Raw genomic sequence first — 25,222 nt, 5'->3', positions numbered from 1 at the left:
CAAGAGGCCTGTAGGTCACTTGGCCGCGCCGGAAGTCGGGGCGCGCGGGCTCCGGGAGGCGCGCTTGACGGCTGACTGTGCGTTGGGGGATCCTGGCAGCCATGGTGTCAGATGGTGAGGGGTGTGCGGGGAGGGACCCCCGACCGCGGGACCGGGCGGTTTGGGCTTGGCCAGGACCACCCAGCTGGAGCGTTATTGGGGGGCTGGGCAGCCTTTTTAGTCTTTAGAGGAGTAGCAGATACATTCATTTACTCAGTAAATAGTTTTGAATGGCCTCCTGTGTGCCAGGCGTTGTTTTATGCGCTGGGAATACAGCAGAGAACATGGCAGTCAGGGGCCTTCGTGGAGGTTACAGTCCAGTGGGCGAGGCAGACAGTAGGCAAGCAAATAATAATAATTTCGGAGGATAAGTCAATCAGAGAAAGACAATTATCATATGATCTCCCTGATAGAAGGAATTTGAGAGGCAGGGCGGGGGACTTGGCGGGTAGGGAAGGAAAAAGTGAAACAAGATGGGATTGGGAGGGAGACGAACCATAGGAGACTCTTAATCTCACAAAACAAACTGAGGGTTGCCGGGGGCAGGGGGGTAGGTAGAGGGTGGTTGGGTTATGGACATTGGGAAGGGTATGTGATATGGTGAGCGCTGTGAAGTGTGTAAGCCTGACGATTCACAGACCTGTACCCCTGGGGCAAATAATACATCATATGTTAATATAAATATTTAAAAAAAATTTCGGAGGGTGACGAGTTGTGAAGACAATATACTGGGATGCTGCAGTTCGTTGTGATTAGGGGATGATCATGGAAGAGCTACTTAGAGAAGAGTCCAGGTACTGAAAGGGAGTCTTGAATGACTCTGCAAAGGCTGTGTGGCACATTGAGCCACTACATTACACTAAAACAGAATGGGGGACTGGAGGGTAAAGGAAGGTGGAGAGACTTCCATTCATACGTTAAACTACCAGTTATAGAGTCTGATGCCTTTTTTTTTTAAGATTATATTTATTTGAGAGAGTGCTTGCACAGGAGTGGGGTGGGGGGCGGGGGAGAGGGAGAAACAGACACCCCGCTGAGGAAGGAGCCTGACTCCAGGCTCCATCCCATGACCCTGAGATCATGACCTGAACTAAAGGCAGATGCTTAACCAACTGAGCCGCCCAGGCGCCCTGAGTCTGATGTCTTAAGAAAAAAGAGACCCAGGTGGTGGGAGTGAAGTGAGCTAGAGGGATGAGAGCAGGAAGCTTAAGTAGATGCGTGGCTCTTGTGGGCCATGATAAAGAGGTTGAACTTTGTTTTTAAGTGTAATATGAAACCATGGTAGGGAGGAATAAGCAAATAATTTCTACAGTCTAATTTATAATTTTAATTTAATTTAATTTATTTATTTGAGAGAGAGAGCATGAGCAGGGAGGAGGGGTGCAGGCAGAGAGAGGAGCAGGCTCCCCGCTGAGCAGAGAGCCCAATGCCGGGCTTGATCCTAGGACTCTGGGATCATGACCTGAGTCTAAGGCAGATGCTTAACCGACTGAGCCACCCAAGCACCCCTGGTTTATAATTCTGTTTATTTATTTATTTAATTTATTTTTAAGACTTTATTTATTTATTTGACAGAGACACAGCGAGAGAGGGAATACAAGCACAGGGAGTGGGAGAGGGAGATGCAGGCTCCCCGCTGAGCAGGGAGCCTGATGTGGGGCTCGATCCCAGCATCCGGGATTATGACCTGAGCCGAAGGCAGACACTTAATGACTGAGACACCCAGGCGCCCCATGACTTATAATTTTAAAAGGTCACTTTGGCTGCTGTGTGGAAAAGGGAGCAAGAGTGGAAATAGGGAGTCTAACTGTCCATGCTTATCTTTTTCAATCTATACCACCATTCTGTGAGCGAGGCAGGCCTGGCATGGCCCATGTCTACAAATTGTGGGGTAGAGACCCAAAGAATTCACCGGGCAGTGCATGGGTATAGATACTCATCTCTCCTGTGAGGCGACACTGTTTTTTTCCAGGCCTCTGGGTAGTAGCAAGGACTGGCTGGCCCTGAGAGGTGTGGGATGGGACCTCATGGAAAATAAGGCCAAAGGATTGTAGGCTTGTGAGTAGAGGAGTGAGGGCCTGCGAAAGACAGTTAAGTGCTTCTGTGCGAGGCTTTTTTGTGTGTGTGATTTGCACATATCATTTCATCCCAGCAAAAATCCTCATTCTGTAAGGAGTCCACAGTCTAGTGGACTAGCTTTAGCAGAACTGGCGAGAGAGATCAGAAACAACCAACTGTAAAATGAGATAATGAGTACTAAGTGGCATTAAAAAAGGGTCAGAAGTGGACAGTGGGGTATTGAAAGGCCACACTCTTTACGGTCAAGCGGATCTGTCTTTACAGCAGGGAGTTTTGCTGCTTGCTAGCACGCCGTGTGACTTCGAGCAAGCTCCTTTCATCTGCAAAATAGGAGTGCGGTATAGCCTAATTGTCTGAGACAATGTGGGTTATGAGATACGTTTTTGTTTAGTATACCACTAAGAGAGATGTGCTGCCAGTCTTAGCTGTAAGATACCATCCTGATTTTAGCAACTGCTAAATGTTAAAAAGAAAAAAAAAAAGGAGAGTGGCCATGTCATAATTGATGGAAGGTGGCAGTAATATATATAGTCCAGTATATTGGGTTATAGGATTACATATGCCACTGGCTGATGCAGAGATGGCTGACATTCGTGTTCTCCTCAAGTAGGGAGCCAGGACCTGTTGGAAGACCTGGGGAGGGTCTTTACAAATTGGGATTGTTGGCTTGGATACGCTTTCATGAGGCTAATGTGTTTATCCTTTGTTAATACTTTCAGAAGATGAATTGAATCTTCTAGTTATCGTAGTTGATGCCAACCCAATTTGGTGGGGAAAGCAAGCATTAAAGGAATCTCAGGTAAGACTGCTTGAGGAGGCCTATGGATAATTCTGGTTTAAGTGTATTTGTATTGCTTTTTTGGAAATCAGCTTCATTAAAAAAAAAATCAACTTTTAAAAAAAAAGATTTTATTTATCTATTTGATGGAGAGAGAGCGAGCACAAGCCGGGAAAGTGGCAGGCGGAGGGAGAGGGCGAAGCAGGCTCCCCGTGGAGCAGGGAGCCCAGTGTGGGGCTCGATCCCAGGACCCTGAGATCATGACCTGAGCTGAAGGCAGCCGCTTAACCGACTGAGCCACCCAGGTGTCCCAAAAAATCAGCTTTATTAAGGCATATTTTACATATCATGAAGTCCATCCATTGTAATGTACAATTCAATTCTTTTTTAGTGAAAAATCAGAAAAAGAATGTAACTACCACTGCAGTTTCATTTTAGAACATTTCTGTCATCCTAGAAAGTTCCCTCATGCCTGTTCAATCAAGTGCTTCTACCCTCTGGTTGCAGGCAACCACTGATCTGCTTTCTGCCTCTATAGTGTCTTTTCAGGACATTTAATATAGTCCGTGCAATACGTAGTCCTTTATTTTTTAATTTTTTTAAAAAGATTTTTATCGGACAGACAGAGATCACAAGTAGGCAGAAAGGCAGGCAGAGAGAGAGGAAGGGAAGCAGGCTCCCTGCTGAGCAGAGAACCCGATGCGGGGCTCGGTCTCCGGACCCTGGGATCATAAACTGAGCTGAAGGCAGAGGCTTTAACCCACTGAGCCACCCAGCCGCCCCCAATATGTAGTCCTTTAAAAAAAGTTATTTTGAGGGGCACCTGGGTGGCTCAGTGGGTTAAAGCCTCTGCCTTCAGCTCAGATCATGATCCCAGGGTCCTGGGATCGAGCCCCGCATCGGGCTCTCTGCTCAGCTGGGAGCCTGCTTCCCCCTCTCTCTCACTGCCTGCCTCTCTGCCTACTTGTGATCTCTGTCTGTCAAATAAATAAATAAAATCTTTAAAAAAAAAAAGTTATTTTGAAATGTTTTATTATGAAATAATTACAGACTCCTAGGAAATTGTTTAAAAAAAAAAAAAAGGTAACAGGGGTCCCGTGTACCCTTGCTGCAGCTTCTCCCAGTGGTAGCATCTCGGGTACCTAGAGGACAGTAACAAAACAAGGAAATTGACGTCAGTACACTCTTGAGACCTTACTCTGATCACAGCAGTTTCACCTGCACTCGTGTGTACGTGTGGTTCTGCGCTGTCTTATCATGAGTATAGATTTGTGTAACCACCAAACCACCACCACAGTCAAAACAGAACCATTCTAACATACCCAGGAGCTCTCTAGTGCTCCCTTTATAGATGCTGTCCCTTTGTAGTCAGTCCCTGGTCCTGAGCCACGGTAGATACTGATCTCCTACTCTTGTCCAGCACCTTAGTTCTGTAAATAGGTCATAAAGTGTTTTCGAGATTTTTTTTTTTCCCCCTCAACAGAATGCCCTTGATCATTTTAGGCCGGTCCATTTAGCAAAGTTTGTCCTTTCTGTTGTGGGATGGTGTTTCGTGGCATGAGGTAACACAGTTTGTCCCGTCACTTACCTGGGAAAGCTCTCCATTTGGGTAATTCTTTTCAGTTCTTGGCTAGTACATCAAAAGCTGCTCTGAGAATTTGTATAGAGGTTGTTGTGTGGGTAGACGTTTTCATTTCTGTGGGATAAGAGTCCAGGATCGCAAGATCCTGCTAGAACGTAGGGTAATCGTGTGTTTGGTTTTATAAGAAACTGCTACACTGTTTTCTAGAATGGATTTACATTCCCACCAGCAAAGTGTGAGAGATGCAGTCTCTCCCTCCAGCATTCGATGCTGACATGTTTTTGTACTGTTTTCATAGCTGGGTAATGATTCCTTACGGTGAATCTTTTTTTTTTTTTTTTTTAAAGATTTTATTTATTTATTTGACAAGCAGAGATCACAATTAGGCAGAGAGGCAGGCAGAGAGAGAGGAGGAAGCAGACTCTCTGCTGAGCAGAGAGCCCGATGCGGGGCTCGATCCCAGGACCCTGGGATCATGACCTGAGCCGAAAGCTGAGGCTTTAACCCACTGAGCCACCAGGCGCCCCCCTTACGGTGAATCTCTATTGCATTTCCTCAGTAGCTGGCAGTGTCGCACGGCTTCTCGCAGGCTTATTGGCCATACAGATAAGCCTCCTGAGATGTGTTTGCATGTCATGTATCCATTGTTTGGTTGGATTGTTGGGTTATGTTTAACTATTGAGTTTTTAGATTCCTTTATGTATTCAAGAGATAAGCCCTTTTTTCAGATATCAGATGCTGAGAAAATATCAGTATTTTCTCCCAATCTTTAGCTTGTCTTTTCATCCTCTTGTGGCGATCTTTCACAGAGCAGGAAGTCTTTTTAATTTTGATCAAGTCCAGTTACTCGAAATTTAAAAAATATAGCCTGTGCTTTTGGTGCTTTTGGTAAGAGCTCTCAACGTTGTGTAGGTCACAGAGATTTTCACCAGTGTCATCTGAAAAGTTGTACATTTAAATCCACAATCAAGGGATGGATGCCTGGCTGACACAGTCGTTAGAGCCTGTGACTCTTGATCTCAGGGTTGTGAATTCGAGCCCCATGTTGGGTGTAGAGATTACTTAAAAATAAAATCGTAAAAAAATTCCACAATCTATTTTGAGTTAATTTTTAAAAAAGATTTTGTTTATTTTTTTTTTTTTTTAAGATTTATTTATTTATTTATTTGTCAGAGAGAGAGAGAGGGAGAGAGAGCAAGCACAGGCAGACAGAATGGCAGGCAGAGGCAGAGGGAGAAGCAGGCTCCCTGATGAGCAAGGAGCCCGATGTGGGACTCGATCCCAGGATGCTGGGATCATGACCTGAGCCGAAGGCAGCCGCTTAACCAACTGAGCCACCCAGGCGTCCCAAAGATTTTGTTTATTTTTAGAGAGAAAGAGAGATCACATGCAAGGGTAGGGAGAGAGGGAGAGAGTCTTCTTTTTTTTTAAGATTTTATTTATTTATTTGACAGAGAGAGATCACAAGTAGGCAGAGAGGAGGCAGAGAGAGGGGGGAAGCAGGCTCCCCGCTGAGCAGAGAGCCCGATGCGGGGCTCGATCCCAGGACCCTGAGATCATGACCTGAGCTGAAGGCAGAGGCTTGAACCCACTGAGCCACCCAGGCGCCCCCCGGAGAGAGAGAGTCTTAAGCAGACTCTGTGCTGAGTGCGGTGCCTGACGTGGGGCTTGATTTCATGACCCGGAGATCATGACCAAGAGTCTGCGGCTCATCCGACTGTACCACCCAGGTGCCCCCATTTTGAGTTAACTTTTTAATAGGCTGTGACACTTAGATTGAGGTTTATTATCTTGTCTATGAATAATCTAATTGCTCTGGCACCATTTTTGGAAAAATTACTCTTTCTCCACCGAATGGCTTTTGCAGCCTTGTCAAAAACCACTTGGGTATAGATGTGTGGGTTTATTTCTGGGTGCTGTTTCTCTTCCTTTGACCTATTTGTGTGTCTCTTCCTCAACCAATACCACAGAGTATTGATTACTGTAGCAAGATAGTAAGTCTTGGGCTCCAGCAGGCTATTTCTTCCCACTTTATTCTTCTTCCTCAAAACTGTTTTTTTTAACTATTCTGGTTCCTTTCCTTTTCCATATAAATTTTAGAATGAGCTTGTCTATGTCTATAAAAGATCTTCTTGGAATCTTTTTTTTTTTTAAAGATTTTATTTGTTTGACAGACACACAGCAAGAGAGGGAACACAAGCAGGGGGAGTGGGAGGGGGAGAAGCAGGCTTCCTGCTGAGCAGGGAGCCCGATGTGGGGGTCGATCCCAGGACCCTGAGATCATGACCTGAGCCGAAGGCAGATTGCTTAATGGGTGAGCCACCCAGGCGCCCCTCTTGTTGGAATCTTGATAGGAATTATGTTAAACCTGTTTATCAGTTTGAGGATGTATTCTACATAGGCCTGCTAGGTCTCAATTATGTTGGGTCTTCCAGTCTACAAATACAGTACATCTCTCCATTTACTTAGATCTTGATTTCTTTCATTCTTTTTTTTTTTAATCTTGATTTCTTTCATTAGTGTTTTATATATTTAAAAAATACTTTTAAAATTTATTTTTTATTTTTTTATTTTTTATTTGACAGAGGGAGAGAGATCACAAGTAGCAGAGAGGCAGGCAGAGAGAGAAAGGAGGAAGCAGGCTCCCTGCTGAGCAGAGAGCCCGATGTGGGGCTTGATCCCAGGACCCTGAGATAAAGACTTGAGCCGAAGGCAGACGGTTAACCCACTGAGCCACCCAGGTGCCCCATGTTTTATACTTTTTATCAGAAAAGGCTTGTACAGGGACGCTTGGGTGGTACAGTTCTCCAGAGAAATCATCTGGGCCTGGAGTTTGCGTTTTGGGGAAGTTTGAAACTATGAATTAATTTTTTTAATAGTTATTAAACTCCTTGATATTTTTCATATTGGACAAGTTTAGTTATAGGTAGTATTTTGATGATGTTTTTTCTACTTCGTGTAACATTTTTGAGGTTTATCCAGGTTGTGGCGTGTATTGGTGATTCCTCTTTATTACTGAGTAGTATTTTATTGTATGGATATACTTCTTACATATTCATGGACATCTGGATTGTTTCTGCTGATTATTCTCAAACAAGTCTTTGTGTGGACGTATGTTTGCATTTCTCTCGAGTAGATGCCTGTGAGTTGAACTGCCCGGTCACATGGTAGGTTTAGATTTAACTTGAAGACCTGCCAGACTTAACAAGTGGGGACGCCGTCTTCCTTTCCCTTGAGCGTGTGTCAGAGTTCCAGCACCTTCACTTCCTTGCCAACACCTGTCTGTTTTGTTAGAGTCATTCTAGTAAGCAGGTAGTGGCATCTCCTTGGGGTTTTAATTTGCATTTCTTTGAGGACTATTATATATATAGATATAGATTATATACATATATATGTGTATATAATACATGTTTATAAGCTGTCCTTGTATTTTCTTAGTTGAAATGCATATTCAGTTATTACACCCAACTTAAAATTGGGTTGTTTTCTTATTACTGAGTTGTAAGAACTCTTTATATAGTCTGGATACAAGTCTTTTTTCAAATATATGATTTACAAATATTTTCTCCTGGTCTGTGACTTTGTGGCTTGTCTCTTCAATTTCTTAATGGTGTCTTTCTTAAAATCAAGGGGTGCCTGGCCAGCTCAGTCAGTAGAGCATGCAACTCTTGATCTTGGGATCGTGAGTACAAGCCACACATTAGGTGTGGATCCTACTTTAAAAAAAAAAAATAAAAATTAAAAAAAAAAAATATATATAGGAGCACCTGGGTGGCTCAGCAGGTTAAAGCCTCTGCCATCGGCTCAGGTCATGATCTCAGGGTCCTGGGATCAAGCCCCACATCGGGCTCTCTGCTCAGCGGGGAGCCTGCTTCCTCCTTTCTCTCTTTGCCTGCCTCTCTGTCTACTTGTGATCTCTGTCTGTCAAATAAATAAATAAAATCTTTAAAAAAAAATACAAAAGATGGGGTACCTGGGTGGCTCAGTGGGTTAAAGCCTCTGCCTTTGGCTCAGGTCATGATCCCAGGGTCCTGGGATCAAGCCCCGCATTCGGCTGTCTGCTCAGCAGGGAGCCTGCTTCGTCTCTCTCTCTCTCTGCCTACTTGTGATCTCTATCAAATAAATATATAAAATCTTAAAAATACAAAAGAAAAGTCAAAGTTAAAATTAGCTTTATCAAGAGAAAATTGACATGCAGTGCTCAGCATATATTTGAAGTATTTGGTTTGATATGTTTTCGTATATGTATACATTCGTGAAATTATCACCATAATCAAAATTATGAATGTATAAATCTGTCACCCCCAGAAGTTTCATATTTCTTTATAATTTATCCTACCCCCCTTCTCTCTGCTTGTCCCCACCCCCAGGCAACCACTGATTTTAGATCAGTTTACATTTTCTGGAATTTTATATAAATGGAATCAAACAGTACGTAGTAGGATTACTTTTGGTCTGGTTTCTTTACTTAGCATAATTATTTTGAGATTTGTCTATTTTGTTACAGTAATTCATTCCTTTTATTGGTGAATAGTATTCCATCTTATAGAAAGAATAGCACATTGCTGCATATTACCCTGTTACTCTCCAAAAATACTGTTTTATTTTGAACTCTCATCAGTGGTATATGAGAAGGCTATTTTTTTTTTTTGAAACCACACAGGACGTTCTCTTTCCTTATTTTATCTTTTGCCAATATCATGTACCATAAAAGCTATCTCAATTCGCTTTTAGTGTATTCTCTGGCCCTTTGTATTTTTCCCTTGGGGCATTGCCCATTTTCCTCTTCTGGTTTTGTTTTTTTGTTGTTTTTTTTTACTGATTTGTGGACACTCTTTATATGAGAAGGCTAACCTTTTGTGTCATATGTTGATATTTTCCCAGTTTGTAATTTGGCTTTCACTTTTGTTTACAGTCATTTTTTTGCCATACAGAAATTTTAATAGATTTGCTTTACTTTTTTTTTTTTTAAGATTTTATTTATTTATTTGACAGACAGAGATCACAAGTAGGCAGAGAGGCAGGCGGGGGCGGGAGGTGTGGGGAAGCAGGCTTCCCACTGAGCAGAGAGCCTGACATGGGGCTCAATCCCAGGACCCTGGGATCATGACCTGGGCCGAAAGCAGAGGCTTTAACACTGAGCCACCCAGGCGCCCCCTACTTTTTTTTTTTTTTAATAAAGTGGGATTTATCAGTGTTTTATTTGTTGCCGGAAGTATTCTTTTCTTTAAGAGAAACATGCTTTATTCCATGATTATAAGAATATCCACCTACATCTTTTATTTTTTTTTAAAGGGTCTTTTTTTTTTTTTTTTTTTTAGATTTTATTTATTTATTTGACAGAGATCACAAGTAGGCAGAGAGGCAGGCAGAGAGAGAGGGGGAAGCAGGCTCCCTGCTGAGCAGAGAGCCCGACGTGGGGCTCGATCCCAGGACCCTGAGATCATGACCTGAGCCGAAAGCAGAGGCTTTAACCCACTGAGCCACCCAGGCGCCCCCCACCTACATCTTTTAATAGTATTAGTACTTGTGAGAATGTAAGCTCCACAAAAGAAGGGATCTTTGACTGACACATAGCAGGAGCTTAGCATACTTAGTGAATGAATTGAAAACTTACAGAAATCATCAGTTTAATCAGTATGTGTTAATCGTCTACTTCGTACATACTAATAGTTTGTTAGTAATTTTATCACAGAATATGTGACATGTTTGCTTTCCTTGAATGTTTGCAGAAAATAGTTGTGGAATAATGCACTGATGTAGAAATCATCTCACATAAGGAAAAGTAGAAAATTAGTTTTCAGGTGGTTTGCTTATGGCTTTGGAGGAGGGAGCTCCTCAGCAAATTTTTAGCAGTGAATAAAATTTAAGTGAAATCTTTATCAAGACCCAACCTAGTTATTTGGATAGCTACTTTACCTTTTCTCATGTTTTCTGTTTTTCAACAGTTTACTTTATCAAAATGCATAGATGCTGTGATGGTGCTGGGAAATTCTCATTTATTCATGAATCGTTCCAACAAACTTGCTGTGATAGCGAGTCACATTCAAGAAAGGTACGACCATAGTGATTCCTCTATTTGGTGTTTAACATTGGTGAGGTTTTTGTGCCAGTCAGCATGTACTACTCTTCCTTTTCTGTGTTGCAGAATTTTTTTTAATGTAGCGTTGAACAAGACTCGCAGCATGAGGAGTCAGTACATGTAGATTTTGACAGAGATGAAAATTGGAAGACTCATTAGCTGGTACCTAATAGACTTGCATCATGTGCGCATTTATTTTTTTTTTTATTTTTATTTTTTTTAAAGATTTTGTTTATTTATTTGACAGATAGAGATCACAAGTAGGCAGAGAGGCAGGCAGAGAGAGAGAGGAGGAGGTTCCCTGTTGAGCAGAGAGCCCGATGTGGGGCTCGATCCCAGGACACTGGGACCATGACCTGAGCCGAAGGCAGAGGCTTTAACCCACTGAGCCACCCAGGCGCCCCTCATGTGCGCATTTAACTTACCCGGGTTCACCCATCCTTTCTAGGCAAACACCAGGGAGAATTATCCAGCAAGGGTGGTAACTTCTGTTACTGTTCTTTGCTCGAGTCTGCCCCGGGTGGGGGCAGATGAAACGGGAGGTGTGATTCTGCTTTCTTTTCTCGAGTTGTGGGCTCTGCCTGCTTCTCTGGTTGTAATGTTTCACTGCTCTCGGTGTGATTCTGGTGTTTACAGATAAGGGTTTTTCTTGTTAATTGGGTTTAAACCCAAGCGAACTACTCCATCTGGTGCTCAGCCGAGGAAGCCCTGACCTTTTCTAAGACGGGTATAAACACTGGCTGGGGCATGGGGTAGAGTCTCTTAGGGGCGGGTGCGTAGGAGTGCAGCTCAAAAGGGACCAGGTATAGGCTACATATTTTCACCGCATTTACTTTTCATGCATACGCTGACTATAGAATCATACTTCCCGTGTAAGACACGGCTCTTCTGTGTCTTGATTAAATGTTACATCCTGGTAGAAGTGACTCTTGTGTACCCGCGTATTTCATATAAGGTCAGTGGATAGTTCTCAAATTTCTTATTTCTTAGGGCTGTTCTCTTTGGTGTGTTGAAGGAGCCTGTGGGCCTCCCAGTAAGTGCTCCCGCTCCCATGATCACCATGCATTTTTCTCAGAGTTGAATGAAAAACGATGACTCTGATTTGATTAAGATATCAAAAGAAAAACTATGAGAAGCAAAGTTCTCCAGTGTTTAGAAGAATCAAATACGGGTTTTTACAGGATTACTATAAAAATCGTGAAGCACTAGGAGAATCTTTTAGGGACCCTTGGGGCAGATTTTTATTACTGGTAGATAAATGTACCTCAAATAATAAACTAGTTGCAAGTGAGAATTTGGTTATGACTCTCTTCCCAGTTGGCGTCTGAGAAAGTAGAATGAGAACCACCCCGAAGCATTTCAAGAGGCTGGGACCCAGCACACATGCGTTATTTCCTCTCATTTGTGAGAAAATAGGGGGATCATTAAAACATTCTCTTGGGGTAGACCTCGTGTTTGCCAGTTTGCCCATCTTATACATTTCTTAAAAATGAAACTTATTACAGAATCTTGTGTCAGAATTGCTGTGGTTGTTTGTTTACTGAATTTCATCTGGATGTCGAGTGAGGACAGTGTCCTAGTATAACTTGGTGTTTTTTTCCCCACTGTTTCAGTCGATTCTTGTATCCTGGAAAGAATGGCAGACTTGGAGACTTTTTTGGAGACCCCGGCAACCCTTCTTCTGAGTTCAGCCCGACAGGGAGCAAGGACGGGAAGTATGAGTTGTTCACAGCAGCGAATGAAGTTATTGCTGAAGAGATTAAGGATCTCATGACCAAGAGTAATGGTTCTCCGTTCTTGTTATCTTACAATTGCAGTTGAACCTGGAGGTCCTGAGGCTTTAAGTCCTGAGAGTTGGGTTTCTTGGGAGTATTTACTTGTGTTCTCTATTTTCTTTTGTAAAATCCTTTTCCTCAAAGCCTGTGCCTTGTTTGTGTGACCTCCTGACCTCGCCAGCGTCTCACACTGTCCACCAGCCTCTACTTCTTGAAACCTACTCTTAGCCTCTAAGGCTATTCTTTTGACTTGTTTTTCCTCTCTTTTTGGACCATTCTTCCATTTTTTATTTTTTCCTTCATCTTGTCCCTTAAAAAATAGGTTTGTTAATTCTGCACATTATTTTCTTATTTTCTCTTTCTCTGTATGTTTCCAACCACTCTTGTCTTTAGTTATCAATTCTCTGTGAACACTTCCCAGTCTTTATGATCTCTAATCCAGCCTTTCTTTCAGCAAACATCTCCATGTAGGTGTTGCACAGTGTGGTTGACTCGCCCCAGACCAGTTTCCTTACCTTTCCCTCCCACCTGCACCACTGTCTACGCTCCCAGTTTCTGCCACGCCCTTCCACATACTTTTTCAAATTCAACGCTTTCATTTTTGAGCCCCCTCTCTGCTCACATTCAACATCTAATCAGCTGTGATACCCTTTTAGCTAGTACCTTCAAAATCTGCCCCCTTTTATCGCATCTAGCTCAGGCCCAGCCCTGTTGGAATTTTGGGCTGGAACATTCTTTGTTGTGGCCTCTGTGTGGTGCTTTGGAGGACACTTAGCAGCATCCCTGGCCTAGACCCGGTAGATGTCATAACATCCCTCCATTGTGGCCCCCAAATATATCTCAGACTTCGGCACATATCTCCTGTAGGGCACAGGTGCCCAGGTGGAGAGCTGTCACTCTGGGTCATTCTAACAGCTTCCGCCTGCTGGCTCCTGTCTCTGTCCCTTCAGGTCTTTTACAGTTAATCCTCCTAAAAGCCAGAGCGGCTGTTTCATGGCTTAAAGGCTGTTACGGGTCCCCTGTTGTCTGCAGCCTGTGGTTCTTAACTTGTAGCTGGTGTCAGAGTTACCTGGAAGGGAAAGGCCACTCTTTACAGACAGAAAGTAGGTTAGTGGTTTCCGAGGGTGGGGGAGGAGTGACTGGAATGGGCCCAAGTGATCTTTTGGGGTAAAGGAAATGCTCTAAAACTGGGTTGTGGTAATCGTTTACAGCTCTCTAAATTTGCTTAAAAAAAACATTGAAGTGTTTACTTAAAAGGAGTGAATTTTATGATCTGTCAATTACACCCCAGTAAAGCTGGTAAGAATCCCCTGGAGGGCTTGTTAAAACAAAATGCTGGGTCCTACCCTGCAGTTTCTGATGCAGCAGGTCTAGAGTGGTCCCAAGAATCTGGGTTTCTGGTAAGTTTCCAGGTGATGCTCTTATACCTGGTTCTAGAATCATACTTTGAGAACCATGGGTCTCCAGGGTAAAGTCCCAACTTCTCAGTGTGGTGCTCAAGACCTTTCCGGGTCTGACCTTACCCATGGGTGGAGGTGTCCGTGCTCCTGGACCCGCTGCAGGCCCTTCACGCCAGATGTCAGTCTGAGCTCTCCACCCTCTTGAGAGGCTTGACTTTTTTCACTCAAGGCTTCAAACAAGTTTCCAGCTTTGTCTCTGCTTGCCACAGCCAAGGGGGAACATCCTGCCCCCTTTCTACTAGCGGAGCAGCTCTCTGAGGGGCATGAGACAGAGGGGTGGTGGGAAGGAGGGCAGATAGGCTCAGAGCAGGCAGTTGCACATGACCTTTTGCTCCACTTAGATCGTTAACAAACCTGAACCTTTCCAGAAAACACCAGGATATTTTTTCTTGTGGTAGAATATACATACTATAGGGGGCACCTGGCTGGCTCAGTCAGTGGAGCATATGACTCTTGATCTCGGGGTTGTGAGTTCGAGCCTCACATTGGGTATAGCGGCTACTTAAAAATAAAATCTTGGGGCGCCTGGGTGGCTCAGTGGGTTAAAGCCTCTGCCTTCGGCTCAGGTCATGATCCCAGGGTCCTGGGATCGAGCCCCACATCGGGCTCTCTGCTCAGCAGGGAGCCTGCTTCTTCCTCTCTCTGCCCGCCTCTCTGCCTACTTGTGATCTCTCTCTGTGTGTCAAATAGATAAATAAAATCTTTAAAAAAAAAAATAAAATCTTTTTTGAAAAGAGAATATACATAACATAAAATTTACCGTTCAGCCATTTTTTAATTTTAATTTTTTTTTTTTAGATTTTTTAAATTTATTTTTATTTATTTGTCAGAGAGAGAGAGAGAGAGAGAGAGCAAGCAAGGCAGACAGAGTTGCAGGCAGAGGGAGAAGCAGGCTCCCCGCTGAGCATGGAGCCCGATGCGGGACTCGATCCTGGGACACCGGGATCATGACCTGAGCCGAAGGCAGCCGCTTAACCAAGTGAGCCACCCAGGCGTCCCAACCATTCAGCCATTTTAAAATGTGCAGTGCAGTGGCAATAAGTACATTCACACTGGGTATAAACATCACAGCTGTCCATTTCCAGATTACCCCAAACTGAAACTTTGTACTCTCTCAGTCCCTGACCACAGGATATTTTAAATTGAGACAATGTTAAAAATTGCTTATTTAAGCATTACTGAGAACAGATTGCTCTCTATGTTTTAAAGTATCAGCTGATTTCATTCTGGAAGAAGAATGCTTTGGTTTGAAAATGGTTTTAGTTCAAGAAAACCTAAACATTCTCTTTAATTTTCTTTTTTTTAATTATTTGCAGGTGACATAAAGGGTCAACATACAGAAACTCTGCTGGCAGGATCCCTCGCCAAAGCTCTTTGCTGTATCCTTGGTGTTCTAGTCATTCAGAGGGTGTCTTCTGAATATCTTAACTTGTGATAATGTTTAGAACCTTGGGTATCCATATTAAGGAAAGGCATGAGTATTCTAAAGTGGTGGGTAATCAAAAAAACAATTTAATTTGGCTTTGGAATATTTTTAAGATAATCTGTAAAAACTTGAAATGTAAAAGAAAGAAAACTGTTTTCTCTAGTATGTCCTTCTGCTCACAAAACATTCTTCAGGATGCTTGTAACTTGCTTTGACAAATTGGGGAGGGTGTGTGTGTCTTTTCTACCTTCCTTAAGTTAGGAGCATGTGTTTGGTATTTACAAAAGTCGTTCGCTGCTCCTGAGGGTTAATAAATGAGTGGTTTCTCCTGAGGCCCACAGGTTATTTGCACTTAACATAGAGTAAACAACACTGTCCCAAGCATGTTGATGTCTGTTGGTGTGATGTTCTCCCAGTCTTTAAATTAAAAAAAAAAAAAAAAAAAAGAAAAAAAAAGATTTATTTACTTGGAAGAGAGCAGAGAAAGAGAGAGACAGACAGGGAGAAGCAGGCTCCCTGCTGAGCAAAGAGCCCGATGTTTGTTATCTGGCTTGTGTACTTACGAGTCATCACAGTATTCGAGGATGTAGTGGATGATCGCAGGGTAAATCATGGTGATTTTAATGTTCTGGGACAGAGATCAGGTTTTGGTTACAAAGCTCAGTTGATTGCAGTTGGTAAGTGGAAACCCCCAAGTAGTCTTGTGTGTTTATCATGGGAAATAGAGCCTTTCTTTTTTCAGCTAGGTGGATGGATTAATTTAAAATTTGAGGTTATTTTTCTGTTTACTATAAGTATTTATGAAATTAAATATTTCAAAATTCCTTAATGCTAAAAAATTCAGACATTCATAGAATGAACAAGGAGGTGAAAGGTAGGAGTGTGGTTTTTTGTGAGATCTGGAATCCTTATTTTACTGTTATAATTTTGGTGGACTCTTTAAAAATGTTGGTTATAAAACCTTATGTTTACTAAGATCCAGTTAAATTTTAATCTGTCTTTATCTCTTTATAGATAATCAGGAAATGAAATCAAGGATTTTGGTAAGATTAAAAAAATCAGTACTATGTTTATAGACCACCTATATCGAATTAGAAAGCATAATGCCATAAAAGTGCTAGACCCATTTATAATAAATATGAGTATCCAGAATAAATTAACAAGCAATGTATAAATACAATAGATTATGATGAAAGACTAAAATTCTGAGAGACATAAAAGAATTGAAGGAATGGAAAGGCCTGTTTTATTCTTGGATATCAGTTTTTCCAAAGTTAAACTATAAATTCAATCTCGGAATTTTTTTTTTTTTTTTAAGATTTTATTTAGAGAGTGCATGTCACGGGTCAGGGGGTGCAGAGGAAGAGGGAATCTGAAGCCAACTCCTCACCAAGTGCTTTAAGAAATTTAACAGTAAGGGGCACCTGGCTGGCTCAGTCGGTAGAGTGTGTGATTCTTGATCTCGGGGTAATAAGTTTGAGCCTCATGTTGGGTGTGGAGATTACTTAAAATCTTTAAAAAAAAATCGGTTTATCTGGAAGAATAAATCAAGGAGAATAGCCAGGTGCTTTCTGAAAGAGAATAATAAGCAGGAACTTGCTGTTAGATCTTAAAACACATTGCAAAGTTGTAGGAACAGTGTGGTTCTGGCGCAGTAGGAGGCCCAGAGTAAATGGGAAAGGCTAGGCTCCAGAAATAAAATCAGGTCCACAGAGGAGTTTGGCTTGTCGAAAGGAAGCACTTAAGTTAGTGGGAAGAAAATGGATTATTCAGTTAAAGGGGCTGGGCCAATTGGTTGACCTTTTGGGGGAAGACAAAGTTAGATCTCATTGCTCACACCTAAATAATTCTAGTAAAGGTCAGACATGTCACTGTGAAAGTTCCAGTCATAAAAGTGCTGGAAGAAAGTACCTGTTTAAAAGCTCAGGTTGGGAAGGACCTTGCTGAGCGTGATGTGAAGCTTAAGACCTCAAGAAAATCAAACCCCAAAACAAGGATGAAAGAAAAGCTATTAGGAAAAGTATTTTCAGCATAGCTACCTGACAGAGGATTAATATAATAGTTCTAAAATGTTTTTTATCTTATTCATTTATTTTTTTTAAGTGGGCTTCACACTCGGCCTGGAGCCCAACTTGGGGCTTTAACTCACGACCCTGAAATCAAGACCTGAGCTGAGACCAAGAGTCTGACACTTGACTGAGCCATCCAGGCACCCCGACCTTATCAATTAAATTTTAAAAGTTAAGGTTTACTCTAAAATATGTAGAAAACAAGCAGCCTGCAAAAGAAGAAATGCAAGTGGCCAGTTAGCATTTGAAAATACGTGGAGCCTTACCAGTGAGCAAAGAACTAGGAGCATCCGGTAACAAGGTTTGCATTGTCTGCTTCTTGCTCAGCCCAAATGGGCACTTCTCCGCGTTGGTGGCAGGCTTGGGGGTGGGTTTTTCACTTGCATTGCCAGTGGGAGGGTAAATCGGTACAACATTTTTTTGAGGCGTGTTTGGTAGCCTGTAGCAGGATGAAAGGTGTGTGTATTTTAGCAATCCCCCTGATTATTTTAGGAGCTATTCAGAGAGTTGTGTACAGCATATATGAGAGCGTTCCCCAGAGCATTGTCTAAAACAGGACTGGAAGCTTCTTCAGTGTCCTCTATAGAGAACTGGTTTAGCAGTGGAGTCTATGAAGTTAGCACAAAGGATGACGTACATCCAAGTTCACTGATACAAGATTGACCCCCCGCCCTGCGCCCCTGTGGGACCAAGAAGCAGATTGCAGGGCTGTCTGGCTGGCTCAGTGGGTAAAGCATATGACTCTTGATCTCAGGGTTGTGAGTTCGAGCCCCATGTTGGGTGCAGAGTTTATTTAAAAAAAAAAAAATTAAAAAAAGTTTGCACAGCACTAGATAATTATCCTAGGGCACGTGTGCGTGCTGCCTCTGTGTGTGTGTGTGTGGGCACACATGTGACCATGTAGGTGCTGTGTGGAACTGTTAACCAGGGACTGTCTATCTCTTGGAGGGTAGGTCATTTTACACTGCACCTATGCACCTATTTATTTAACCATAGTAACTAGGCAGGCAGATTAGACAAGCTGCATTGGTTGTGTTTGCAGTGAGAACTCGGATATGCCCACGAGGTATTCACAGGGATGTGATTTTTAGGTGATTAAGGCTGCAGAAGACAGCGCGCTGCAGTATATGAACTTCATGAATGTCATCTTCGCAGCACAGAAGCAGGTGAATTGGGAGCATCTTTTTTTAATTAATTAATTAATTATTTATTTATTTTTTAGTTTTGATTTAAATTCCAGCATATTTAACACACAGTGTTCTGTTAGTGTCTTGTGTGCCATATCGTGATTTAGCACTCCAGTTGTCACCCAATGCTCCTTGTGACAGGTGCAATCCTTAATCCCCATCACCTGTGTCCTCCACCGCCCCCTCCTCTGGTGACCATCAGTGTGTTCTCTGTAGTTAAGAGTCTGTTTCTTGGGTCGCCTCTCTCTTCTTCCCCCTGTCCCTTGGGAGCATTCTTTTTAGGAAATATTTATTTCATAATGAGTTTTATTTTTTGAATGACCTACACAAATATTTTGACTAAATGGCCTTATCAGTGGATAAAGAATATGGAATTCATATATCGTACTAGTCATTGCTCTATTTTGGGTGCTGGACCCCATGAATCTTATGGGTCCCCAGAAAAAAGTACCCTGAAACACAGTTTTGCATATAGTTTCATGGTATTCATGTAACCCTGTTTAGCCCATCCTTGGACCTCAGGCTAAGAATCCCAGATTTACAGTTCGCTGCGTACCTTCCCTCCATTCCTTTCTTTGCTTTGGGGAGGTCTTACCAAGATTTGATAGTTTTACTTTGCAAATAATTGAATGAATCTACACTAATTCAAATGAATTATCACTAATGTATTTTCTTTGGTATGTTTTTAAGAAAAAACTTTCTTAAAACTTCAGTTTTAACCCAAAATGCTGCCATATCCCCATATCCATGCCTGATATTCTCCATGTTGTAGCAGCAGCGTGATGTGAAAAGACCGTGGGCTTTGGGGACAGGCAGATTGGGGTGACAGCTCTGCTCCCCCCGTCCCCCAAGCTCTGTGACCACAGCCTGGCCAAGGCCTAGGTGTTTCAGCTGCAAAATACGATCAAATACCTGCCTTGCAGAGTTATTCCACTGTTTTAAGAATAGTCTAAAAAAGTCTAGCACTTAGTAGGTTCCCAGTGTAATTTTTATTTTTATTATTCTATATTTTTATTATTCTATTATGTTTTTGGAATGTTCATTTCAGAATATTTTGATCGATGCCTGTGTTTTAGACTCGGATTCAGGACTCCTCCAACAGGTACGTGTTCCGTGGAAGTGTGGTGTTGGTGGTCAGGGGAGCCTGGTGTGTTCTCTTCGTTGTTAAGTGCCTGTCACCAGCCTTCGCACAGTTTTAGGAATTAGGCTGTGAGATGCTGTCGCTTAGAGCACTAACATCTCTCTGGTCCTTATTTTATTTTTTCATTGAAGTACATTCGACACACAGTGTCACATTAGTTTCAGGTGTACAACTCTCGGGATCCTTCAACATTTTTATTTACATTTTATGTAATGATTGATTCTGTAAAAGTGAGTCACATATTGAAATGAATTCAGGCAATATAGGAAAGTATTTTTTTAAAGGGGTAAAAAAAAAAACAACCTTCAAATCCTATCCTCCTACAGTTACTGTTGCTAATATTAGGTGAACAGCATGACACATCTCTCTGTGTAGGTATAGATGGAAGCATGGATCGCTAAGCAGAGAATCTTTTTTTTTTTTAAAGATTTTATTTATTCATTTGACAGTGATCACAAGTAGACAGAGAGGCAGGCAGAGAGAGAGGAGGGGAAGCAGACTCCCCGCTGAGCAGAGAGCCTGATGCGGGGCTCAATCCCAAAACCCTGGGACCATGCCCTGAGCCAAAGGCAGAGGCTTTAATCCACTGAGTCACCCAGGCGCCCCATAAGCAGAGAATCTTATAAAGATGGGGTTGTACTGCAGATCTGTGCTGTCCTGTGTGATAGTTATATGGTTGTTGAGCTCTTGCAAGGAGTCTGGTCTGGATTGAGCTGTGCTGTTAAGTGTAAAATACACACTGAATTTCAAGGACTTAGTATGAAGAACAGAATGTAAAATAAAGATTTTATAGGATTACCTGTTAAGATGATAATACTTTGAATATACGGAGTTAAATAAAATGTTATTAAAATTAATTTTATCTGTTTTTTTTCCCTTTTTTTATGCGGCTAGAAAATTTTAAGTTTCACATATTGCCCACATTATATTTCTGTCGGACAGCATTGTTAGATGTTGCTTTTCAGTCAAATATATGAGACGGAAATTTAATTTAACTAAAAAGGGGAAAAAAATACCCAAATAAGACTGAAGAAATTGCCGAACTTTTGATAAATGTTTTTTCGACCACAAGAAATATTCTTTGCTAAAAGATCAGTTAAAAGCACAAAACTGGAAAATGCTGAGTTTAGGGTCCTGCCGAGGACACAGAGTGGGAAGGGGAGATATGATTAGAAAGTATACTAGCATCAGAGGTTCCAAATTGTCCTATTTCTTAAGCTTGATGGTAGATACATGGTGTTCGTTTTATTTAAATCTACATAAACCATACTTACATGTTATGTGTATATGCTCTTGCACATATGGTTTTATTTCAGAATTAAAAAATCGAAAAGGTTGAATCCATTTTTTAACTGCACATTTTACTCTATACAGCGTCTGTTAACTCCTAGAAGATCTTTCCTATGCCCTGAGTTTAAATGCCAGCTTTGCCTGCCTGACGCTCACGTCGCTATGTCTGGGCCAGACGCAGGCTCTCTGCGTTCCAGACTTGCACAGCCAGCTGCTCAGGCAGCATCTCCCCTTGGACATCCAGCAGCGTCTCAACTTGAACTTGTCGGAAACAGAACTCCTGGTTTTCGCCACGCTGCCCTCCGGGGGCCTCCCCATCTCAGCAGTGGCAGCTCAGTTCACCAGCCCCCAAGCCAAAATCCTGACGCTGCCTTGTTTCTTCTCTTCCTCTCCTTTCCATCCCATTAGCAAATCCTTTTGATTCAGTCTTTGAAATCGCGCCTGAATCCCACCATATGTCTTCTCCTTCCTTGCTACCACTCAAGTGGTGGATTGTCGGATCTGTTAACTGGTCTGTTTCTACGCTTACCCCTCACACCAAAGTCCGTTCTCAACAAGGCCGGCAGAACGAAGTTTTCAAAATGGAAATCAGATCTTGTCACTCACCTGCTTAAAACCCTCCCATGGCATCCCCTCACACACAGACTGAACCCCAGAGTTCTGCCATGGCTGTCTGTACTCCCGCCATGATACGGTTTCTGGGTATCTCCTTTTCCCATGGAATCTCTTTACTCCGGCCATACGGGCTCTTCGCTATTGCTTTAAAACTACAGGCCCGCTGCCGCTGAGGATGTGTGCACCAAGCTGTTCCCTCTGCTTCTAAGGCTTCTCCGTAGGTATGTGTATGGTCTACTCCCTGCCCTTGTTTGGGCCTCTGCTTCTGCTTTTCTCAGAGAAGCCTTCCCTGAGCATCTAGGGTCACTCCATGTCCCCTTACCCAACTTCATTTTTCTTTATGGACATGATCATAGCCTGTGACAGTATTTCTGCATTTACTCGACTGATTGACTCTCCGTCTTCCCTCCATTTGCACCCAAGTGTCAATCAGTCGATGAAAGGAGTTAAATTGGGGTATAACCATAAGATAGAATATTGTTTGGCCATAAAAAGGGATGAAGTACTGATCTTGCCACAGTGTGGATAAATCTTGAAAACATGATGCTGAGGGAAAATTGTATGAGTCCATTTGTATGAAATACCCAGAATAGGCAAATCCAGAGAGAGAAAGTAGGTCGCTGATAGCCTCGGGGTAGGAGGTTGAGAGTAACGGCTAATAGGTGTGGGGTTTCCTTTTGGGGTGAGGAAATGTTCTGGAACAAGATTGTGGTGGCACAGCTCTGAAGACAGTGAAAAATAGTGAAGCACACATTTTAAAGGGTGAATTTTATGGCTTCAGGGTGATCTCAGAACTGTTGTTAAAAATAGAATGAAAATGAGTAAACGTGGCTAGAATAAAAATTTCATCAGTAGAAAACACAGGACCAAGGGCATGTACTGTCCTCCACTAAGCTCTTCAAAGGGGGAAAGAGTGTGATGCCTCCGGGAAAAGTAGCTGAACACCTTGAGAGGTGGCGGGAAGTTTCTGGTCCTCACATACCTTTGGGAAAGCATGCCCTTTTGATGGGCTCTGTCATATCCCCCTCTCCTCCGGAGACCCGAAGAATGGCTGGTGAGATTGACATCCGTCTGGAAAAGCTAAGCGAGTGCCAGTTTGGCAGAGAGCCCTTTGGATGTCTTACAGGCTTGTGACATCACGGGGGGACTGTACCTGAAGGTGCCTCAGATGCCTTCCCTTCTGCAGTATCTGCTGGTAAGGGACTGTCAGCAGGGCCCTAACACCTTGCGTCTGGGTGAGCCCCTGTCTTCTGGGGAATAAAGGGGAGCACGATGGTGATGCTAGTAAGTGGGAGAAAGAGTAGATGGGTGGCCCAGGGGCTTTGAAACTAGAAGGGGACAACTTGGGTCGTCTGAAGGCAGCTTATATAAGCAGACAACAGTGGCTGCTTTGGGGAGGTGCTCTGTATCTGCCGACTGAATAAAGAAGCATTTCTTGGTAGACTTTTTTTTTTTAATTTATTTTTTAAAAAGATTTTATTTATTTATTTGACAGAGATCACAAGCAGGCAGAGAGGCAGGCAGAGACGGGGGCGGGGGAAACAGGCTCCCTGCTGAACAGAGAGCCCTATGCGGGGCTCAATCCTAGGACCCTGAGATCATAACCTGAGCTGAAGGCAGAGGCTTAACCCACCGAGCCACCCAGGTGCCCCTCTTGGTAGACTTTTAAGGAAAATCCCAATTTATTATTCTCTTTGGTGTTCACTACCTAATATCTGATACTTGTGTTCTAACTTCCGGTTATATTCCCCCATGTTTTCAATAACATTTCTTTGCCTCTTCCCCCCCACCCCCCCACAGTGGGTTTTTCTCCCTGATCAAGATCAAAGATCTCAGTTAATCCTCCCTCCCCCAGTCCATGTGGACTACCGGGCAGCTTGCTTCTGTCATCGAAATCTCATTGAAATTGGCTATGTCTGTTCTGTGTGCTTGTCAAGTAAGTTCAAGTACTGTTTTTTTCTGTGTTTGCGGGGGGGTGAGGGGGCACAGAAAATAAGTCAGCTGTGCGTTTGTTTTTTTCCAACATCCTGTTTGTTTTGTGTTTCAAATTTACAGTATTCTGCAATTTCAGTCCTATCTGCACCACCTGCGAGTAAGTATCCCTGGGCTGGTGTGTCTGGCCCACGAGGGGTAGGGGGGAGGGATTCAGAGCCCTGAAGAGGGTCTTCCTCTCTGTCGTTACAGGACAGCCTTTAAGATTTCTCTGCCTCCTGTGCTGAAAGCCAAGAAAAAGAAACTGAAAGTGTCTGTGTGATCAGAAGATCCCCCATGCCCCCAGCTAATCTCTTAGAGCTTATTAAGAGAAATTGTATGGCAAAAGCTGTGTTAGGAAGCCCTGAAAAAAATACAGCGTTGTATGGGATAATTTTGAATGAAGTTTCTTACAGGAAAGATTTCTAGACCATTATCCTCATGCTGTGCTTTTGGGGGGCCTGCTTTATTTGAGGGAGTCATTCTGTGCAATCTTTTCTGATGGCTTTTTGTCCACAGAGGGAGAAGAAAGCATAAATTAGTGACTTTTTTTTTTTTTTTTTTTTAAATGGGGTGATCATTTGTCCGTCAGCCTGGCCTGATTCCAGGCTTTAGACTCTGTTACCTCGTCTGGGTTCTGCCTGTGAAATGCACAACCAGTGAAATTTGAGCAAAGTTTTAGCGATCATCCACTAATGGCATTAATCAAGATAGACCATCTTCCTTGAATCAACAGCTGACTTGGACGATAGTCATGTAAATAAAATCCTTCTTTTCTAAGTTAAGATTTAGCTCCAGAAACTGCAGATTTGCTTTTGCCTGACATCACTGTGTGTCTGGACATAGTCATCCATGTAATAACTGTCGCTGAATAAAAACAAAGTCTGATCTTAAGTGAATGTGGAGAAGGGGGTGTGGTACTCTGGCAGTGACCTTCCCTTCAGAGATAGTTGGGTGAAGAGCTTCTGCGTGAGAGCCGCTGTCTGGGTTCAGAGAGGGGCCTGCTGGAGAATGGATCCTTTATGGCTCAGTATTGTCCCCCAGGTGGAATGAGAAAAAAAAGAAGCATTAATGTTGGAGAACTGTTCTCTAAAATAAGTGCGATAGGTTCAAAAGAAAAATTATATGTAATTTCAACAAGAAAAAACTTATTTTTCTATGGAACTTTGAAGTTATTAGAAATCTTTTCAAATTCCAGCGCAGTGTAAGAAGGATTTTCAGGAATGGTGGCTGGTTTGGTTTGTTTTACGTATATTGACAAAAACAAACAATCATAAACTGACAAAAACCGATTTGTGTACACAACTTTGTATGTAAGTAAGATGTTAATTTTCCCTTTATGCCATCTCAGAAGCTGAGTCTCGTTTAAGTAATCTGGTATTTGGCTAGATGATTTCAGGTAGATTTTGTACTTTGGATTTATAGTTTTGTTAAATACACATAGGCTTTGGTGATCACTTGGCCAATATTTGTTAGTCCTTGAGTTTGAGAATCTTATTTGTCTTTTAGAAATAATATTTAATATTTCACAGCGTAACTATAATGGAAATCACTGTTTTAAGTCTAGGAAGTCATCAGATATCTAAAAGACAATTTCAAAGAAGCTGGTCAGGTTCTCATTACTACTTTTTTGTTTGAGATGTTTTGTGTACTGGCTTAATTCTGTTTCGGTTTTATTTTTAACTGTTGTGTTTATGGTTTACATAAATTTTTATAATAAAATAATTT

The 25,222-nt window shown here is 42.4% G+C and overlaps 1 protein-coding gene across 3 annotated transcripts; it reads left to right on the top strand.

Moving 5' to 3' along the window:
* The first annotated feature begins 58 nt into the window (after nucleotides 1-58).
* LOC111156484 (general transcription factor IIH subunit 3) lies at nucleotides 59-25,222 on the top strand. 3 transcript variants are annotated; one of them, XM_022517413.1, is made up of 13 exons: nucleotides 59-114; nucleotides 2,838-2,917; nucleotides 10,427-10,533; nucleotides 12,174-12,340; nucleotides 15,112-15,174; nucleotides 16,066-16,095; nucleotides 16,236-16,264; nucleotides 18,382-18,456; nucleotides 19,526-19,579; nucleotides 22,650-22,718; nucleotides 23,324-23,459; nucleotides 23,579-23,615; nucleotides 23,708-25,222. In XM_022517413.1, exons 1-13 carry the CDS (start codon nucleotides 102-104, stop codon nucleotides 23,775-23,777), a joined length of 930 nt encoding a protein of 309 aa, XP_022373121.1. In that variant the 5' UTR covers nucleotides 59-101; the 3' UTR covers nucleotides 23,778-25,222. The 3 variants fall into 3 exon arrangements, with proteins under 3 accessions (XP_022373121.1, XP_022373123.1, XP_022373122.1); XM_022517414.1 differs by lacking the exons at nucleotides 59-114; nucleotides 2,838-2,917 and adding an exon at nucleotides 7,189-7,219; XM_022517415.1 differs by lacking the exons at nucleotides 18,382-18,456; nucleotides 19,526-19,579 and having other exon boundaries at nucleotides 23,708-24,038.

Source organism: Enhydra lutris, unplaced genomic scaffold, assembly GCF_002288905.1.
Source record: "Enhydra lutris kenyoni isolate GAN:26980312 unplaced genomic scaffold, ASM228890v2 scaffoldscaffold46, whole genome shotgun sequence".
NCBI classification, from domain to species: Eukaryota; Metazoa; Chordata; class Mammalia; order Carnivora; family Mustelidae; genus Enhydra; species Enhydra lutris.
This window is presented reverse-complemented; position numbering and strand designations above follow the sequence as displayed.